This window comes from Vanacampus margaritifer, chromosome 3, assembly GCF_051991255.1.
Source record: "Vanacampus margaritifer isolate UIUO_Vmar chromosome 3, RoL_Vmar_1.0, whole genome shotgun sequence".
Lineage (NCBI taxonomy): Eukaryota > Metazoa > Chordata > Actinopteri > Syngnathiformes > Syngnathidae > Vanacampus > Vanacampus margaritifer.
In genome coordinates this window covers 22,560,182-22,576,864 of record NC_135434.1, presented here as the reverse complement: position 1 = coordinate 22,576,864, position 16,683 = coordinate 22,560,182, and the positions used below count along the sequence as shown (strand labels likewise).

The following is a 16,683-nucleotide window of genomic DNA, read 5'->3' as shown; positions in this document are numbered from 1 at the left end:
ACTAAATTAACCTTAAGCTAAATATCAAGGATATGGAATAAATTCTTAAATGACTTTCTATATAAAGTATTTTGCTCCAAATGTTACCATTTTGCTTGCATCGTACATAAAAACATTGTGATTGACATGGTTGGAGCATGTTTGAGTATAAAGAAGCTGTACAACATTGATGTATAATGACTGTTATTAACGAGTCATAATAATTAAGGATAGACAGACAGTGTCCATAACTTGAGTTAATTTGAAATAAAACTTTAATGACAGGTATATGGTAGACTTGCAACATTCACGTACACATTCTAATATAAAATAATCCAAATCATGAGCAAACATTGCATCAGCATTTGATGTGCACCAACTGACTTTAAACAGAAAGCATATTTGACTGTTTGGAGGTATTTGCATACACATACACAGGAATATGGGGAAAGTGGGATGTTTTAGTGCCTTCAGTGTATTATTCACGAGTCTTTAAGCTGCAATTACAAGCACATTTTTAGCCACCTTTGTTTTCTTGCAAGACAGTATAATTTTCGCTCAGCATTCATCTTCTTTGTTGTATTCCTGCTATAATAACACCTATAGTCTGATAGATTTACAATAAACAGCTTTCAGAGCACAATTGGTAGCTATCAGTATACATTTCTACATGTAATGCACGTGTGCTCACATATACACCGGCAATATCAATGTGATGTTTATAACTGAACAATTACAAGATGCTAATCAAGTGATTTTCTAGCAATATTAAGGGACCAATTCCGAGTAGTGAATACAAATGATATATGCAATATGCAAAATGAGTTGTGACTAAAATACGTGAGAAATACAAAGCATATGTGATGAGTTGTAGTTGTGGTGATGGTGGGTTGGAGCCGGCCAAGTTCTTTTTTTCTCTTTTAATTCAAAGAGTGAAAGAGTGACCAGAGTCAATGAATCTGTCCTAACCAATTTTGAAGATGGCTTTGTAATTGTGTTTGAAAAGACCTGCAGTGAACGTGACCCGTCTGTTACTGCATTGTACACAAAGAAATATTTCACAGCAAGATTTCATCAAGGTATGGCGTTAATCAACTCAAGTTTCTACTTTTTCCTTCTGCTTCTTGCTCTTTTTCAGGAATGATGGCGGCTTGAACTTCTTTTTCTTCTTGGATGGGGACTTGGATGGTGAACCCTCGGGTGTGCCACCCTGTGGTTTGCCAGGCAGAGCAGCAGGGGTGGAGGTGTCGTTGGTTGAAAGCGCCTTCATCCCTTTCTCGAGTTCTTCCGCCTGCTTCTCCTCTTCACCTCCGTTCTGTATGACTGCGGAGTCCGCCTTTGCGTCTCCTGCTCCGACGATTGTCATAAAATGAAAACACAAGAGTAACATTTTAGCAGCCAGATACAAATCTTGAGTGTTGTTGAAGCAGCAAAGCCAAATGGCATTCATATACATCTTATCAGTGCAGATGGGCATGCGCTCTTTGTGAGATGTGTGCGCTTTCTGTACTTACTAGTGAGACAAGACCAAAGCACCAGAGGTGTGCCCTATGAATCATTTGCAAAGTAACACAGAAAAGGACAGACAGACACAGAGGGACACAGGTACAGGAGACACAGTGGGTACAGGGACAGATGAATATGTATCAACACTGATGACTTGGGTAGAAAACATTTTGACCTGAGATACATGTAAACCATTCACTGGCTTCAGATGCTACGCAAGCTTCTTTACGACTAGCCAAAATGTCCTCTTAGAGCAAACAGACAACAGCTAGAACTTGACCCCCGGTGTTACTCCCCTTTGACTGTGGAAAATATATGGGACAACCACAACAATTGTCACAGCTACGATCTGTCAAGGAAAATACTTGCAATTAAAAATGTTCACAGGAACCATCTAAAAATACGGAAATTGCTTATTTTGAATGCATGTAGTCTGACTTTGACAGTATGCTCTGCTGAGGATAGACATCGTTTTGGGGCCAGGCAGTAGCTGCCCCCATTAGTATCATATATTATTGAGGGGGAGGTAGGAAATGTCATGCCTGTGGCCAGTATCACTTCACAAGGTCACCAGTATTTGAGAATCAATTATTTATTAGTTGTACAATAACAGTGTGATGTTACATTTAGAATAACGGGAATCAAATTCTTCACTGTATGTATCTACACTCTAAAAACAGTTGGGTCAAAAGTAACGCAATTATGGATCAAAAACAGAATGATCCACTTACAATTTGACCCAACTTTCTGGGTTGTTTTATACAAAATGACCTATTTTTTTTACCCAAAGTTGGGTCAAATTTACCCAAATAGAGGATCTAACCCAACTTTAAGGGTCATTATATACAAAAGGACTACATTTTTGTCACCCATTTTTGATCCAAGTAGAAGATATGACCCAAATTTCTGGGTTGTTTTATTTAAAAATAAATAAATAAAAATCAAATTATTTACCGGTACCCAAAGTTGGGTCAAATTGACCCCAGTAGATGATCTAATTTCTGAGTTGTTTTATAGAAAATGACCCAATTTCTGACCCAAAGGTGGGTTAAAGTGACCCAAATAGACATTCTGACCCAACTTTCTGGGTTGTGTTATGCAATATAACCCAATTTTGACCCAGAATTTTGTCGAATTGATCCAAGTAGAACATATGATCCAACCTTCTGAAAAAAAAGACCCAATCTCTCTCTCTCACACACACACACACACACACACACACACACACACACACACACACGCAATTTTAGATCCAAAGATGGGTCAAATTGGCACAAGTAGAGGATCTAACCTAACTTTCTGGGTTGTTTTATAGAAAAAGACCCAATTTTTGACCCAAAGAGGATCTGTCCATTTTGACCCATAATAGGATTATTTTTGACCCAACTGAGTACAGCCAATTTAATCTATATTGTGCAAGTGTGCATACGCTTAAGTTACTGTATACTTTTCGATATTCTTAGTTGTAGGCAGAGGTGAAAGTGGTCCGGAACGGTCCGGAACTATGTTCCGGTAAATGATTCTGGATCGGAACAATCTAGAACGGTGCTTTGGTCACGAAAATATGACGGCTACGCAACTGTAAAAAAAAAAAAAAAAAACACACGTTAAATAACCTGCCAGGCTGCCACACACGCATCTATTAACGTCAGATTATTATTATTTTTTTCTGGAGTCAGATTTATAACACAAGTGTTAACAAGTCTAATAGTGCTTCTGACACACTCACACACACAAATGTGTCAGTCAGTGGGTTCCGGCAATAAACTCTAACCACTTTCACCCCTGGTTGTAGGTAATTAGATCAAACTCTACAGCGGTGGTTGGTGACTACTATGAGGAGTAACATGGCCATCAGTGACAATTTGAAGCATGAGAGGGTAAAAGCAGTAAAGCAGAGTCTATCACAATTGTTTATTGAAGACTGCAGCAGGCAGGTGGGTTAGATAGCCACTATGCATTTCATGCAGGGCAGGCAGGGAGTGCACCTCCAATGCCTCACCTGAAAGGGTGGGATGATTGGGCAGAGGGCCCTTTGTGGGGGAGGTAGTTGTGGAATTGTCATTTGTCACCTCCTCCCCTACTTACACAAAGCAAAGAGTTACACACTAGCAGACTGAGATAATTGCTCAGCTGTGCAGAAACTGTAGCTGAGAGGCAAAGAAAAGCATTAAGGTTGTGGCAGACATCCATTATCATTGTTGTGTACGGTAGGGATGGGCAAATATTGATATTAAGGGTTAGGGTTAGGGTTAGGGTTAGGTAATCTAACAAACATGATTTGGGAGGTGCATGGATCCATTTCAACTAGTATTTTAGATGGATTATTTCAATTACTATGTGCTGTTACACCACCATACAGGGCAATGTATTGTGATAATCCATGTTACGTGACAAGGAAACTTGTCAAATGTAGGAATCTGACACAGCCAGCACAGAAGGAGCCGGGAAACTGGCCAAAACCAAAGTGACGTGTGCTGTTAGTAACACCATTTGATAAAGATGCTGAACCATGCCGAATGTGTGCCAAAACACTTTTACACAAGCAATTTGTTCAAAAACCTGAACACCACTCATCACAGCCGCAGTGATCTTGAAAAGACAAGTTGCACCAAAAGTCTAGTCCTCTGCACCACCCACTGTCTGGCAAAAGTCCTTGTTAGAAAACTATCCAAAAAACACGGCACTGTCCTTTGCCTGTGTCATAATAAAGGTAGTTCCTGTGTTTGATTGTGTCTGTCAAACCAAAAGCATTTATTTGCAGTAATGTGTTGTATGTATGTACCCCACTAGACTAAACATCACATTCTGATTAATATTGTGTTTGTGGAATATTAATTAAGCAGCAATATCTACCCTTTTTTTTTCGCGATCTCAGGCGGCGGCCATTTTGCCATTTGCTGTCGACTGAAAATCGCAGTAGCTCGGGATGAAGATAAAAACCAATCACGGCTCAGCTTCAGAAAACTGGTATGCTGTGATTGGTCGTTGCCTGAGCCCAGAGCAACTATGATGTCATTTTCAGTCGACAGCAAGTGGCGAAATAGCCTTCGCCTGAGATGAATAAAAACCAAAAACTTGTACATAAATAGACTAACTTACTCGCCGTTGGGAGAAGTGAAGCCACTGGTGGCTCTCTTGCGTTGCCACTCACAAAGTGCCTAACTTGAATACATGATTTCTCTGATTTCGCGTTCACATTTTTTTTCTGCCTCTTGGCGAAAATGCCCCCAAACAAAGGCACACCAAGAAGTCTGGGAGAAGCTCTACATGTATATTTAATTCGCTAAGAAAAAAAACTTAGTTTTCTCTTACAAGGTATATCTCCAGGTGCTACTCCAAGATTTGTTTGCATCATGTCAGAATCATCAACAATCAAGTGAAAGTAAAGCCCATGAGCAAAGAATTTGCTACAAAATTGGTATGAAACCAAAAAGTGAGGTATCGCCCATCCCTAGTGTACAGACGATGATTACTTGAATTGAATTGTAGCGTAGTAGATGATTAATTGTTGTATATAAAGAACACTTTACAGAAGATATGGCATGCAACAAAGACACTTTTAAACACAAAACAGATGTTTGAGACCAAACAAAGAAAGATGAGCTTTAATTTAAGTACTGTTCAGTGCATGTACATCAAAGTCATTTCTATGTTAGTTCTTCTTCATTTTAGTTCATGAGTTCATCATTAAAATAGTTATAAGCATATGTACTGCACACGGTAACATTCTGTCTAATATATTTAATTATAGGCTAATCTTGTATTTTGGGTTCATATTTTTCTATCAGACTCCAGTCATGAAACCTCACCGCACAGAGTTCAACAACTAAAATGCTGCAATGTTTGCAAATATGACTTATCGGAGAACAAATGTCTCTCTTGAAATGAGAAAGCATACATACTTCGGTGAAGTCTGGCTGAATGAAACCTACCATTGGTCCCAATGTCTTGTTTCTTCTGTACTTCCATGCGGTAGTCCTCTAGCTCCTGGTCTGTCAGCTGATTAAAGGGGTTGGGAGTTTCAGGCTCTGGTGGGACTTGAGGTGGGCTGACTGGTGACTGAGTGAAAGGACAAAAACAAAATCACAGCTCCAAATTGTCTAGAGGGGTTGTAAACAGCTAAGATACATTTGTGTTATAAATATAATAGCAGTTCAAAATGACTAACCAGATCAATCACTGCTTTTGGAGGAAATTACCAGTATATTGTAACAATAACATGGCAAATAATGGACCAGAAGGTGAGTCATATGTATGCATGGCAGTCCAAGTATTATGACACATATAACTGTTTCTCTTCTTATGGTATTGGAAGCATTTTTTTTTTTGCACACCAGGAATCACAGATCAATTTGGATGCTTCAAACTACTTAAAGAAATCATGTTGCCTTATTATGAAGACAAAATGTCCTTGAAATGGGTTAGCTCAGCAGCCACAAACAGCAGTAAACAAGCAGCTTAAATAAAGACGCTGCTATTGATTTGGAATGTTCTTAACCTTTAGTCAAATTATTATTTAGGACACAACTGTATGTATAATGAATTTTACCGGAGGACTATCATCCGTTACCACACTGGCGAGGACCTGAGACTGTGGCCCCGCTGTCTTCATGTCTTGACGATTCTGCTGTCGGATCTGAGGTGGAAAGATAAATCAAAACAAGTATACGGCACTTGGACACCCGTTTTCACAGTTACAAGGTACCTTGTTTCGTGTCTCGATCACTTCTCGGGGGTTTGTAAAAAGAGGCACGAACTGGTTTGGGCTTTCTATCTTGATTGCTGTGCCAGCAGCTTGTGTCATTTCTTCTGTCTTCATCCACTGAGGGTAGAAGATAACAGTTAGTTTACATCATGTTTCTGTCTACTCATTGCTGTTCTATGAGGTGAGGGTTTCCAAAGTGGTTCCAGCTTCCCTTGAATGTGTTCATTTGTTCTACCACTAGAGGACAGACTTCGCACTGCAGCAAACTCAAAAATGGAGTCGAGGCAGCCTTCTCTGCATTGCAGAGCTTCAGCGAGTGGATGTAGGAGGTAAACAATGTGGGGGAACTAGCTCCACCCAACGGCATGAGAAAGCCATCCGATTTTCTTTTTCCATCACTTCATCCATCCATTTTAAACACCACTTAGTCATCCATGTCCGTTTGTGTGGAAACTGCAATGTATCCCAGCTGACCAAAAGAAAAAGGCAGGTCGGATCCACCCTGGGCTGATCACATCAATTATCACTCATTGATAATAAAGCCAGCTTGAGCTGGATGAATGAAAGTCCACTATATAACCCTTTATAGTAACAATCATTGCAATTCATCCATTTTCCTGTTATCAGAAAACAAACATAGCCCAGGGCCCAGAGCACAATCACTATAACAACAATAAATAAAATACATTCAATATTTTTTTGAAATACTTTTTACTTAGACTTATAGAAACTATTATATTAAATATTAGCTGGCTTTGGGTGAGAGGTAATAAAAACGCCAGTTGCCAGTCAACCACTGATCTGTATATACATTACAATTGAATACTGTAGATGATAGGCCAATAGTTTTGAAGTCGCCATATTGCTCCTCCCAAAAAACGTTTCTCAGCATACGATCCTATACATTTACAGTATTGAGATTGGAGAGAACATTTGAGACAGTACTTAGAGTAGAAACAGCATGATTTATGAGTGCTTTAAATTTGTTAAACATAAGACTTTTGTAAATGATATGCTTTCTGATGTTTACAGGAGGAAACTTGTATAATTTTTATTATATAATTATACCTGTAATTCAACAAAAGATGGCTCTGTCAAATGTAATATTAGGATCTATGAAACTGAGCGATAAAAGAAAAAGGGGGTCTTCAAAGCAGCAAGATTTTTGTCACAGCTGACCAACAACTTGACACGCCAGATATCCAGTCAATTAAAAAAGCCTTATTGACATTGTTTATGTCCAGCACAAGACTGGTTCTAACTTATGTGATCGGGCAGTTGAGTGCATTCCCCAAACTAATCACATTCTTACAGTGGTTCGCTGGTGTCCAGGACTGGCTTCCTCCTGGCTGACTTTCTGGTAGATGTTGGGAGTGTTGAGCCATCGAGTTCTCTCCTGTTGCTGGCGATGGGTGAAAGGGTGCTGCTGCTTGAGACCCAAAGGAATTCCGTCATCATCGAACTGGTGAAAGGCTGTGGTGGTTGCAGGAATCTCAATATCCTTCCGTGTTTGTGACCGTGATCTTTCCAGAAGCAACGGGAAACGGTAGGCATAACCTGTACGGTAACCCTGGAAGACACCAGGTGGTAAAGCTTTATATTTCATGCATCAAGCTCAGGATCACAGCTAAATATTGAAGATTACTGCTAGTTAAGAAAGTGTTTGTCTTCAACCAATTTGATACATTTAAAGAGAAACACATTTTTGTGAAGCTTTTTTTGTATACACTCAAGATGTGGAAGAGCAATTTATATTCTGTAAATGATGATAATTTTTTAAGATGTCCCGTAATTTTGGACTAATAACAAATTTGGATATCTGTAATTAGCATTTCAGATATCCATAATGGCATTTTGGATTTCCAGAACTTCAATTCAGATATCTGTAATTAGCATTTCGGATATCCGTAACGGTTTTGGATATCCGGAATGGATGATTTCCGATATCTGGTACCTGCATTTCGGATATCCGTAGCTTCATTTTGGATATCTGTTATTATCATTTCAGATATACATAATGGCCCGTGACTGCTTTTCAGATATCTGTAATTTCCGTAACTGCATTTTGGATAGCCCCGTAACTTCCTTTTGTATTGATTAGCATTTCAGATATCTGTATTTCGGATATCTGTAATTCCATTTTAGATATCTGTAACTGTTTTTCAAATACCTATAACTTCATTTTGGATATCTGTTTTGGATATCCATAATTATCATTTAGGATATCCGGAACTTTTTCGGATACCTTTAATTTATTTATCTGTAACTGCATTTCGGATATTTGTAATTAGCATTTGTTTCAGATATCTGAAATTAGCATTTATCCGTTTTGGCTGTCTTTGCATTTGGGATATCCGTAACTTCATTTTGGAAATGTGTAATTAGAATTTCAGATATCCACCACCCCCATTTTAGATATCTGTATTTCGGATATCTATAATTCCATTTCAGATATCGGTAACTGTCAGATAACCCATAAATTAAGCAGCATTTCAAATGATCTATTTCCGCTTTTCAGATATCCGTAATTAGCATTTCGGATATCCGAAAGAGCATTTTTCACATATCCAAAACTCTTGAATGTGTCTGGTGAATGACGAGAGCACCGCGTGGGGGAGGGTGACTCTCGCATGTTGTTTCTTTTGGAACGCTACAAGTCTTAATTTGTATTATGATGTCTTTTTCAAGGCCAATCTGCAGATTTTTTTTATACCCCACCTCTCCCTAGTCTTCAATTCGGGATGCTTTTCGATTATCATTTATTTCAGATATACGTAATTGGCATTTCAGATATCCATTGTCATGATGTCTCCACACAAAATGGGGTTGGCTCAGTGGGCCTTACTAAAAACTGCATTTATTTTACTGCAAAGGAAACAATGCAAGTAGATTTTTTTTTAACTGACTCACCAAATTATCTAGAGTTCTCATGAGGGCTTCAAACTCATGTTCTCCAATGCGGCTCTTCTGCATTGGGCCAAATGTAGAGCCAGCCCAGCCCACAGTGCCAGCATGATTGGGTTTATGGGTGGTCCGGTCAAGCAAAATCAGGTTCTGTTCACCGCCGGCACTGCACAATGCTGACACCTGCCATACATAAAGTCAATAATCAGATGAAATAATTGGAAAATGCTCTCACGCAGTGTTTGTGTGCGTGTACCTGAATTTGACAGGCAGCCTGAATGTGGTAGATTGCGTAGAAGGCCTCCTCCACAGACTCCCCCAGGGCCACTATGCCGTGATTTCTAAGCACCAGTACCTTCACATAATTGAAATCCACAATAGAATTGGAATAAGCCGTTGACAAATTAGATGTCCATCCACATGCAATCAGAGGACATTCTTAAAAGCTCTCATCTTGGAGCAGTGCTAGAGTCACTACCGTAATTAGGTATTCATTCTTTGCACCCATGAGGAAAGCACAATAGTGCTGATGAATAAACCACTATATTGTAAGGGTGGTGAGTCTTTTGTAGTTAGCTAACCTTACAAGTGGGCCCAAGGCTCTTCTGAAGCTCTACACGGTCTTCCTCTGCCTCCATCACTCCATTGTACTCATAATAGGCCACATCCCCAACCAGCAGGGCTTCGTGGGACAATGGCAGCAGGCCACATTTCATAGCAGAGACCTAATGACAGACATTGTTGCTGAAAGCTCATGAAGAAATAAGTACATTATATCAATGTTAAACTATATATAGGCTCAGACATTTTTGAGGGAAAGTGCTCAAGCAAAAAAATAATGATAATAAGGTCACCCGTCACACCATCTATGCACTCCTATTCAAATAGTAGGTTTTCGTGATACGCAAAAATGAGAACAAGATAAATATTTTTTTTAATACAAAATCGAATCATTTTTCAACTATTCATTAACCTAAAGTAGAACCTGTACAACTCAATTGTTTTAATAATACATTTCAGAGATGGGGAGTGCAAATAAACATCTGATATAGCATGGTTGCATAAGTACACACACCCTCTTATAGATGGGGATTCAGTGTGACGTGGCTGTGTTCAGAAAAGTAATGTCACACCCAAACTCATGTTAAATGAGAGCCAGCACACACCTACCACCATTTAAAGTCTGCAGAAAGCTTCTGAACAGCCGAGGGACCTCATTGTTGTTAACCACAAGGATGATACAAAATAAATTCCAAAGCAGGGTAAAAGGCATGAGAGATGAAGAGATGAAGAGATAGATAGATAGATAGATAGATAGATAGATAGATAGATAGATAGATAGATAGATAGATAGATAGATAGATAGATAGATAGATAGATAGATAGATAGATTTCCTATTTTATTAAATCTAATATTGGACTAAATGTCACCATGAGTAATTGATGTTTTATTTAAATTTAATACAGGACGTCAATAATAATCTCAGGATGACTTACTGCTGCTGTGGCTGGTGTGTGGAGGTGAAATAGGCAGCGGGCATCCGGTCTGGCTGAATAGATAGCTGAGTGCAGGCTAAACTTCTCCGTGTCTACACCAAGGTTTACGCTGCCCTTCTCCACCATTTCACCCAAGATATTCACCTTTACCTGAAAATCACATCACCCATATGTGCTTACACAGGTGACAACACCAACTCAACATATTATCAGACAGTGTTGCTTTCCTGGATAATCAGAAAAGAAAGTTTCATTATAATAATAATAATCATGATGAGGGATGGGTTGAAATGTAATCAAATGAAATGCTTGTAGTAGCCATCTACCATTAATAATAATTGTAAAAAAGTAACAAAAATATTCTTGTACAGTGTCCATTTTTAATTTCAGAGTATTTAAATGACTGCTTTGTAAAGATTGTATTCTCTGAAGCATGGTTCTTGGAGTACTACTCCTACTACTACTACTAACCAGGCTTGATCCAGTAACCTCGCTGTAGGCCAAGCCGTCTGGTAGCACCAAGAAGTGTTCTTGTTCTTTGCTCACACGCAGCTGTCAAAGAAGATAAGACACATCATAAATGCCAATATCCTGAAGTTGAAGTCATAGCAAACCACTGCATTCAGCAATGTTTCAACAAAAGTAAAAGCAAACAAACAGTGAGGCAGGTGTGACTGATTTGGGCCCAGCCGTAGAGATCAAAAAGACGATGGACGCTGGCAAGCTTGCAGCGCATCAGTCGCTCCCCTTTCACCATGCTGCCAGGATCACAGCCTTGGAGGTCATTAATGGGGGTTACCATCATCATGTCTGCAAGGTGGACAAACACATTTACAAATCTAGACAATGAGACACTGTCGGACACAAAGAAATATTGTGACTTTAGGTCTTTTGTCCTGGAAATCTTCACAAATGTCAGTAAAATACTTTTCTGCTATACCACGGACTGGCACATTGATAAACACATGTTGGTTAATACCTGGAGAAATGTGAGCACTAAATAAATAAACAAACACAAATCCTCAAATCAAAAGAAAAACAAAGTGGCACTTGATGCTTGTTTGTTTTTCTGTCCAAATGTCATTTAGCAAGCAAACAAGCTACAAAGTGATTAATGAAGAATGTCTACAATGAAACACAATTGTGAAAAGTTGGAGTATGTGTGTGGAAAAGGAATTTGACTCCGTACACAACTACCTTCCAGCATTCTTATGTATGTTACACCAATTGAAAAGCTGCTGGCATCTCCTTTTTTTTTTTTTTTTTTTTAAATCCAGGCTGTAATGATGAGTCAATAAAACACAAGTGCCACAGACATCATTCTGATTTGATCATAATTTGCTTTCTTGTATGAATGGGTTAGACCAGGGGTGAGAAGAAGCCCCCGAGGACCACATGAGTACCCCGTGGGCCTGTTCTAAAAAGTGGCTGTTTGCAAATGTAACACTGGTAGATAGATAACATATTTAGTGTCTTCACATGAATTATACTTTTTTTATAACAATATATAATGGTAACATTAATAAAAATTAATTTGTGCATATTTATTTCAGAAGTGCGTATCAAACTGAAAGCCCTTTGTCTTTATCAGTACCCAAGAAGTTGCTCTCATTTTAAGAAATGTTAGTGAGCGCTGGACTAGACAGATTTTAACCATTTTCTGGATTTTCTTATATGTCACACAAAGACAAATAAACCGCTTCATAATACATTTGGAGTGATAATTTTAGATTAACAAAGCAAGCTATCCTGATGCAATATGTTTGGTGAGTCACTATGTCAGCTAGGTTATGATAGCCATGGGAAAGGGCGAGGCAGAGTGCACAATTTCTGCTGTGCAGTAGCTCTGGCAATATCATCTTTCACATTGTCAAAGCTATATCTTACTTGTTACTTCCTTTAATCAAACAATCATTTAGAGTGAGTATTGAGTGCCTGCTATTAAATGATTCCAAATCAATCCAGGCCTATTAAATATTTGCTTTGGCTGTTGATGGTAGGTATTAGGACACAGTTACGATTGATCCGGGACAACAACCATTTGGGAAATTCTAGAATTAGCATTTACACGCCATCATATTTTTTTTTACATACTAGATGGGGAGACGGATAGGGTTGCAGGTGAGCCATGCATGGCCATGTAGTCAGCCAACTGCCTGAGCGCCCAAAGGTTTGATGAGCTGCCACCCTTCTTCATCTGCTCCTGGATAAGTGCATCCAGCTCCTCCTTGAATGACTGATCAATACAAAAAAAAAAAAAAAACATGTTCACAGGAATGAATGCAATCTTCTAGACATAAAAAAACCACACTAATAACATAAGATTGATCTGCATTTTACTTTATGGTAAATTTCAGAATGGTGTGCCAGTAGTTGCCATTCTACATGCACAAACACAAACTACAGTGCTCACTGAAATATAATAATATAATATATAGTGCAGCATCAGCATGAAATTGATACTTGAGATGAAATTGATTTTCTGACAGAGTTATGACCTCATCATTTTATCCCTCAGTTGACAAGCCTAGAAGTGTTCACGTTATATTTTATTAAGCTGGACGTATGCAGAGCAGACTGCTCTCACCGGACTCTGAAGAAGACTGGAGATGTGTTTCTTAAGATGCGTTCCAGAGCCAGGAGTTGAATGCTGTGGAGATTGGAGGCTTTCCGGGACCCCATTACTGGGGCTCCGCTGCACTGGGGTTTCCATTGGGGTCGGAGACTTGCTCATCTCCCACAGTTGCTGTCTCACAACCACGGCTCGGTCAAGGACAACTACCGAACATATAATCAGAATGAAAAGACATTCACATTGAACATACGAGATGGTAGGGAGTTTTCAAGTTGCGGTCTATCCTAGCTGACGAGGGTGAGTGATCACCAGTCAATCTCAGGGCTGACATTGAGACAACTGTTGACACTCACATTCAAACCGACAGGCAATTTCGCGTGTTCCGTTGATCGAACATACTGTACATGGTTTTGAAATGTGGGAGGAAGCATCTCCACACAGATAAGCAATAACTCATCTCACACAAAAACAAAGTGTTTACATTTGATCCCATTTACATTGGACTTTGTGAGCTAATTGTTTTCTTTTTGTTGAGGATTATTATTCTGTTAGTAATTTATTTAGAAAGAAAAAATCAAAAGAAACCTACCCATCCAAAAGGAGACCGTATATCACTAGCAGAAGAAAACATTGATCACAGTTGGTAGGCCTATGAGATCACATGTAGACAGTTACAGCACCATCACAACTATTAACTATAAATAAAACAGCAACTCAGCTTAGTAATGGTAAAAAATAAATAAATAAATAAATAAATAAAAAAGTTAGAAGTTACCATAACGATCGTTCAAAAAGAACCGGGGTCTCTTCCCAACTGTGTTTTCACACACAGTGCTGCAGGGCGCTGATAAGGTCCCAAAACACCCCACACCCACCCTGACTACTTGCATAGCATACTGGTATACACAATACGAATATACTGTGTATCCATACAAAACTGTCTATTAAAACTTACCTGACACATAATTGGGTGAGAGGAGCCTGACATGGATTTACTAACAACATGCAGTTACAGGACAAATGGACTATCAAATTTCCCAGAAAGCCATTATGGTGCTTAGTTTGACACGTACATGTATGTTTCGACTGTACTATAAATGTGTCTACCCACAATGGTTTTGGGAGCACCAAGATCCATTGCAATAATTACCTTAAGTACTTCTATATTGATTTTCCTTGGCTCCACTTTCATTAGGCTAGAGCCAGAATGGACCTAAACACTGTATTGTGATTCTCACAATGTACTTAAAATAAAATTAAATCAATAATCATCATAGCAGGGAAACAAAGTAAGAATATTTTTTAACCTTACTGCCTATAAAACATCATTAGATCTGCATTGATGATTGTGTTTAAAGTCATATAGACCCCTTGATCAGTCTGCATTTAAAAAAAATATATATAAAATTGCTGTTGACCTCACTCTAAAAACTGTTGGGTCAAAAGTAACCCATTTGTGGATCAAAAATGGACCGATCCACTTTATGTGTCAATTTGACCCAACTTTCTGGGTTGTTTTATACAAAATAACCAACATTTTTGACCCAAGTAAAGGATCCGAGTAATTGTTTTACACTAAAAGACCCATTTCTTGACTTAAAGTTGGGTCAAACAGACCCAAGTAGAGAATCGGCCCATTTTTGACTCATAGTTGGGTTATTTTTTGACCTAACTGTTTTAGAGTTCAATGCGAACCCTGAGCAGCAATAGTTTACCCCCACAACCCTAATGAGGACGAGGTGCATAAAAATAGCTACAGTGCTATACATTATACACAATGGGTCCTACTTTCATGCCCAGGACAAGCCTAGTGCAAAGTGCAATCGTACTGTGCGCATGGGTGGCGTTTTATTTCTTTTGGTATTTTTTGTAGACAGGTGCTGTAAGAAAGGATCATTGTTGTTGTGAGAGTGATGAAATCCACCAAAATCACGTTACACCACCTGCGCCACAATTTAGACCTGGTTTAACCTGGTCTAAAGTCTGAACTCACCTTAGTCAAGGTAGTAAATTGATAATTGCAGGAAGTGAATAAAACACACGCCAGCATGGAGATAATGTGCAAACTCCCCACAGAAAGTAATGCCGGATGTACTGTGGTTATACTGCACATGCAGTCCTAGCTGTTGGTTCAATAGTCACGTGAACGCAGCTCGTATCAACAACACATTTGTGGGAGTGAACAAGATCTACAACACACACTCATACTCAAACATTCCCTTGTGGCCGCAAGTTGCATGGCTGCCTAGCAACACTCACACGCAACGCAGCATCAGCACCAGCACAGCCAATGATGAGCTAATGGACGCCTGCAATATCGCTCGATGTGGAGGCCGACAGCCACCACACAGTGACTGCTCACGCGGCTGCTCCCTTGTGTTGTCAGGAAAATTAATGCTCGGCATTTGTCAAACGCGCGACAATTTAATAAAAAAAAACAAGCAGGGGCATGTAAATAGTAGGCTAAGTCGAAATGCGATTGCAAGGATATCGACTTCGGGCCCGACACCAATAGAATATTTATTTGATGTGAACAGCAAAATAGCGCACAATGCACAAAGGAGGATGCTTTTCGAGCATTTCTCAACGTGATCGACCTTCTATCAGCATCGAAACGCACACGCCGCTTCACGCACGGACAAGGGTGTGCTGCATGCAGTACAACGCCCAACAACACTGAGATGTTGCACGCAATAAACATGATTAGAAGGTAACGAACTGACCTCAGCGCCTCCCCAGGACGGATCCGCCGTGCAGGCTGCAGAACACCAAGTGACGAATGCCGCCGTCAAAGCAGACAGATGTGGTCGGCTGCAAATGTGCTGGCGGCAGCTACGTTTCTTTGTCAGAGTATTTGATGGCAAGTCAGTGGACCATGGTGCTTTTCATTGCCGACTGCGTCGTGGACCAGCCCACTGCCACGCCTGTTCCGTGGGACTCGGTTACACAGCAACAGACAATTTCAGAGTAACATGCACAGATTATGCCTGTGAAGCCTATTTGGATTTTCAGCGCCGTGTATAAAAAGGTTGCGCTTTAACAAATTTAAAGGCCCGATTAAGTAGGAACACGTCAGTCAGACGCCACCTTCTGTTGGGAGTGGGGATGAATCATCTTCATGTTACATATAGGTGGCGGTGCTATGCAAAGTTTAGTTGATTTAAAATTGTAATTTACAATAAACACCACTGTATATAAAAATGCATTAGTATAGCCACAGGTTTTCTGTTTTATCTCAAGATTGATGCATGTCTTTGTAACGGATGTACATCAAATTTGAAAGTTATCTCAAATTTAATTGTGAAATTGTGATCGTTCCTTTATGGACTTCTGTTTCACAAAAGTGATTTTTTTGTTGTTCTTGTATCTTTCAATATTTATTGAAAATGTAGCCTTACAGAACAAGTTTTGTGAGGGAACAGAGGGGGCTGAAAAAGTACAGAATACATATAAAACAGAACAGTAGCGGAAAAATTTGATTGCTACTATATTGGTAAATGGACTGCTTTTAATA

General features: G+C 39.3%; 1 protein-coding gene across 3 annotated transcripts; it reads right to left on the bottom strand.

Annotated features, from left to right (window-relative positions):
• Nucleotides 1–231: 231 nt before the first annotated feature.
• add2 (adducin 2 (beta)) lies at nucleotides 232–16,251 on the bottom strand. Of its 3 annotated transcripts, XM_077561914.1 has the most exons (16): nucleotides 15,893–16,251; nucleotides 13,182–13,372; nucleotides 12,689–12,830; nucleotides 11,253–11,404; nucleotides 11,066–11,146; nucleotides 10,595–10,744; nucleotides 9,679–9,822; nucleotides 9,354–9,452; nucleotides 9,104–9,280; nucleotides 7,506–7,763; nucleotides 6,194–6,310; nucleotides 6,038–6,124; nucleotides 5,421–5,547; nucleotides 3,488–3,565; nucleotides 1,494–1,527; nucleotides 1,211–1,326 (listed from the first exon to the last, which is right to left on the bottom strand). In XM_077561914.1, coding segments are annotated over exons 2-16 (1,794 nt in total). In that variant the 5' UTR covers nucleotides 13,329–13,372; nucleotides 15,893–16,251; the 3' UTR covers nucleotides 1,211–1,325. The 3 variants fall into 3 exon arrangements, with proteins under 3 accessions (XP_077418038.1, XP_077418039.1, XP_077418040.1); XM_077561912.1 differs by lacking the exon at nucleotides 1,494–1,527 and having other exon boundaries at nucleotides 232–1,326; XM_077561913.1 differs by lacking the exons at nucleotides 1,494–1,527; nucleotides 3,488–3,565 and having other exon boundaries at nucleotides 232–1,326.
• Between the last annotated feature and the right edge of the window lie 432 nt (nucleotides 16,252–16,683).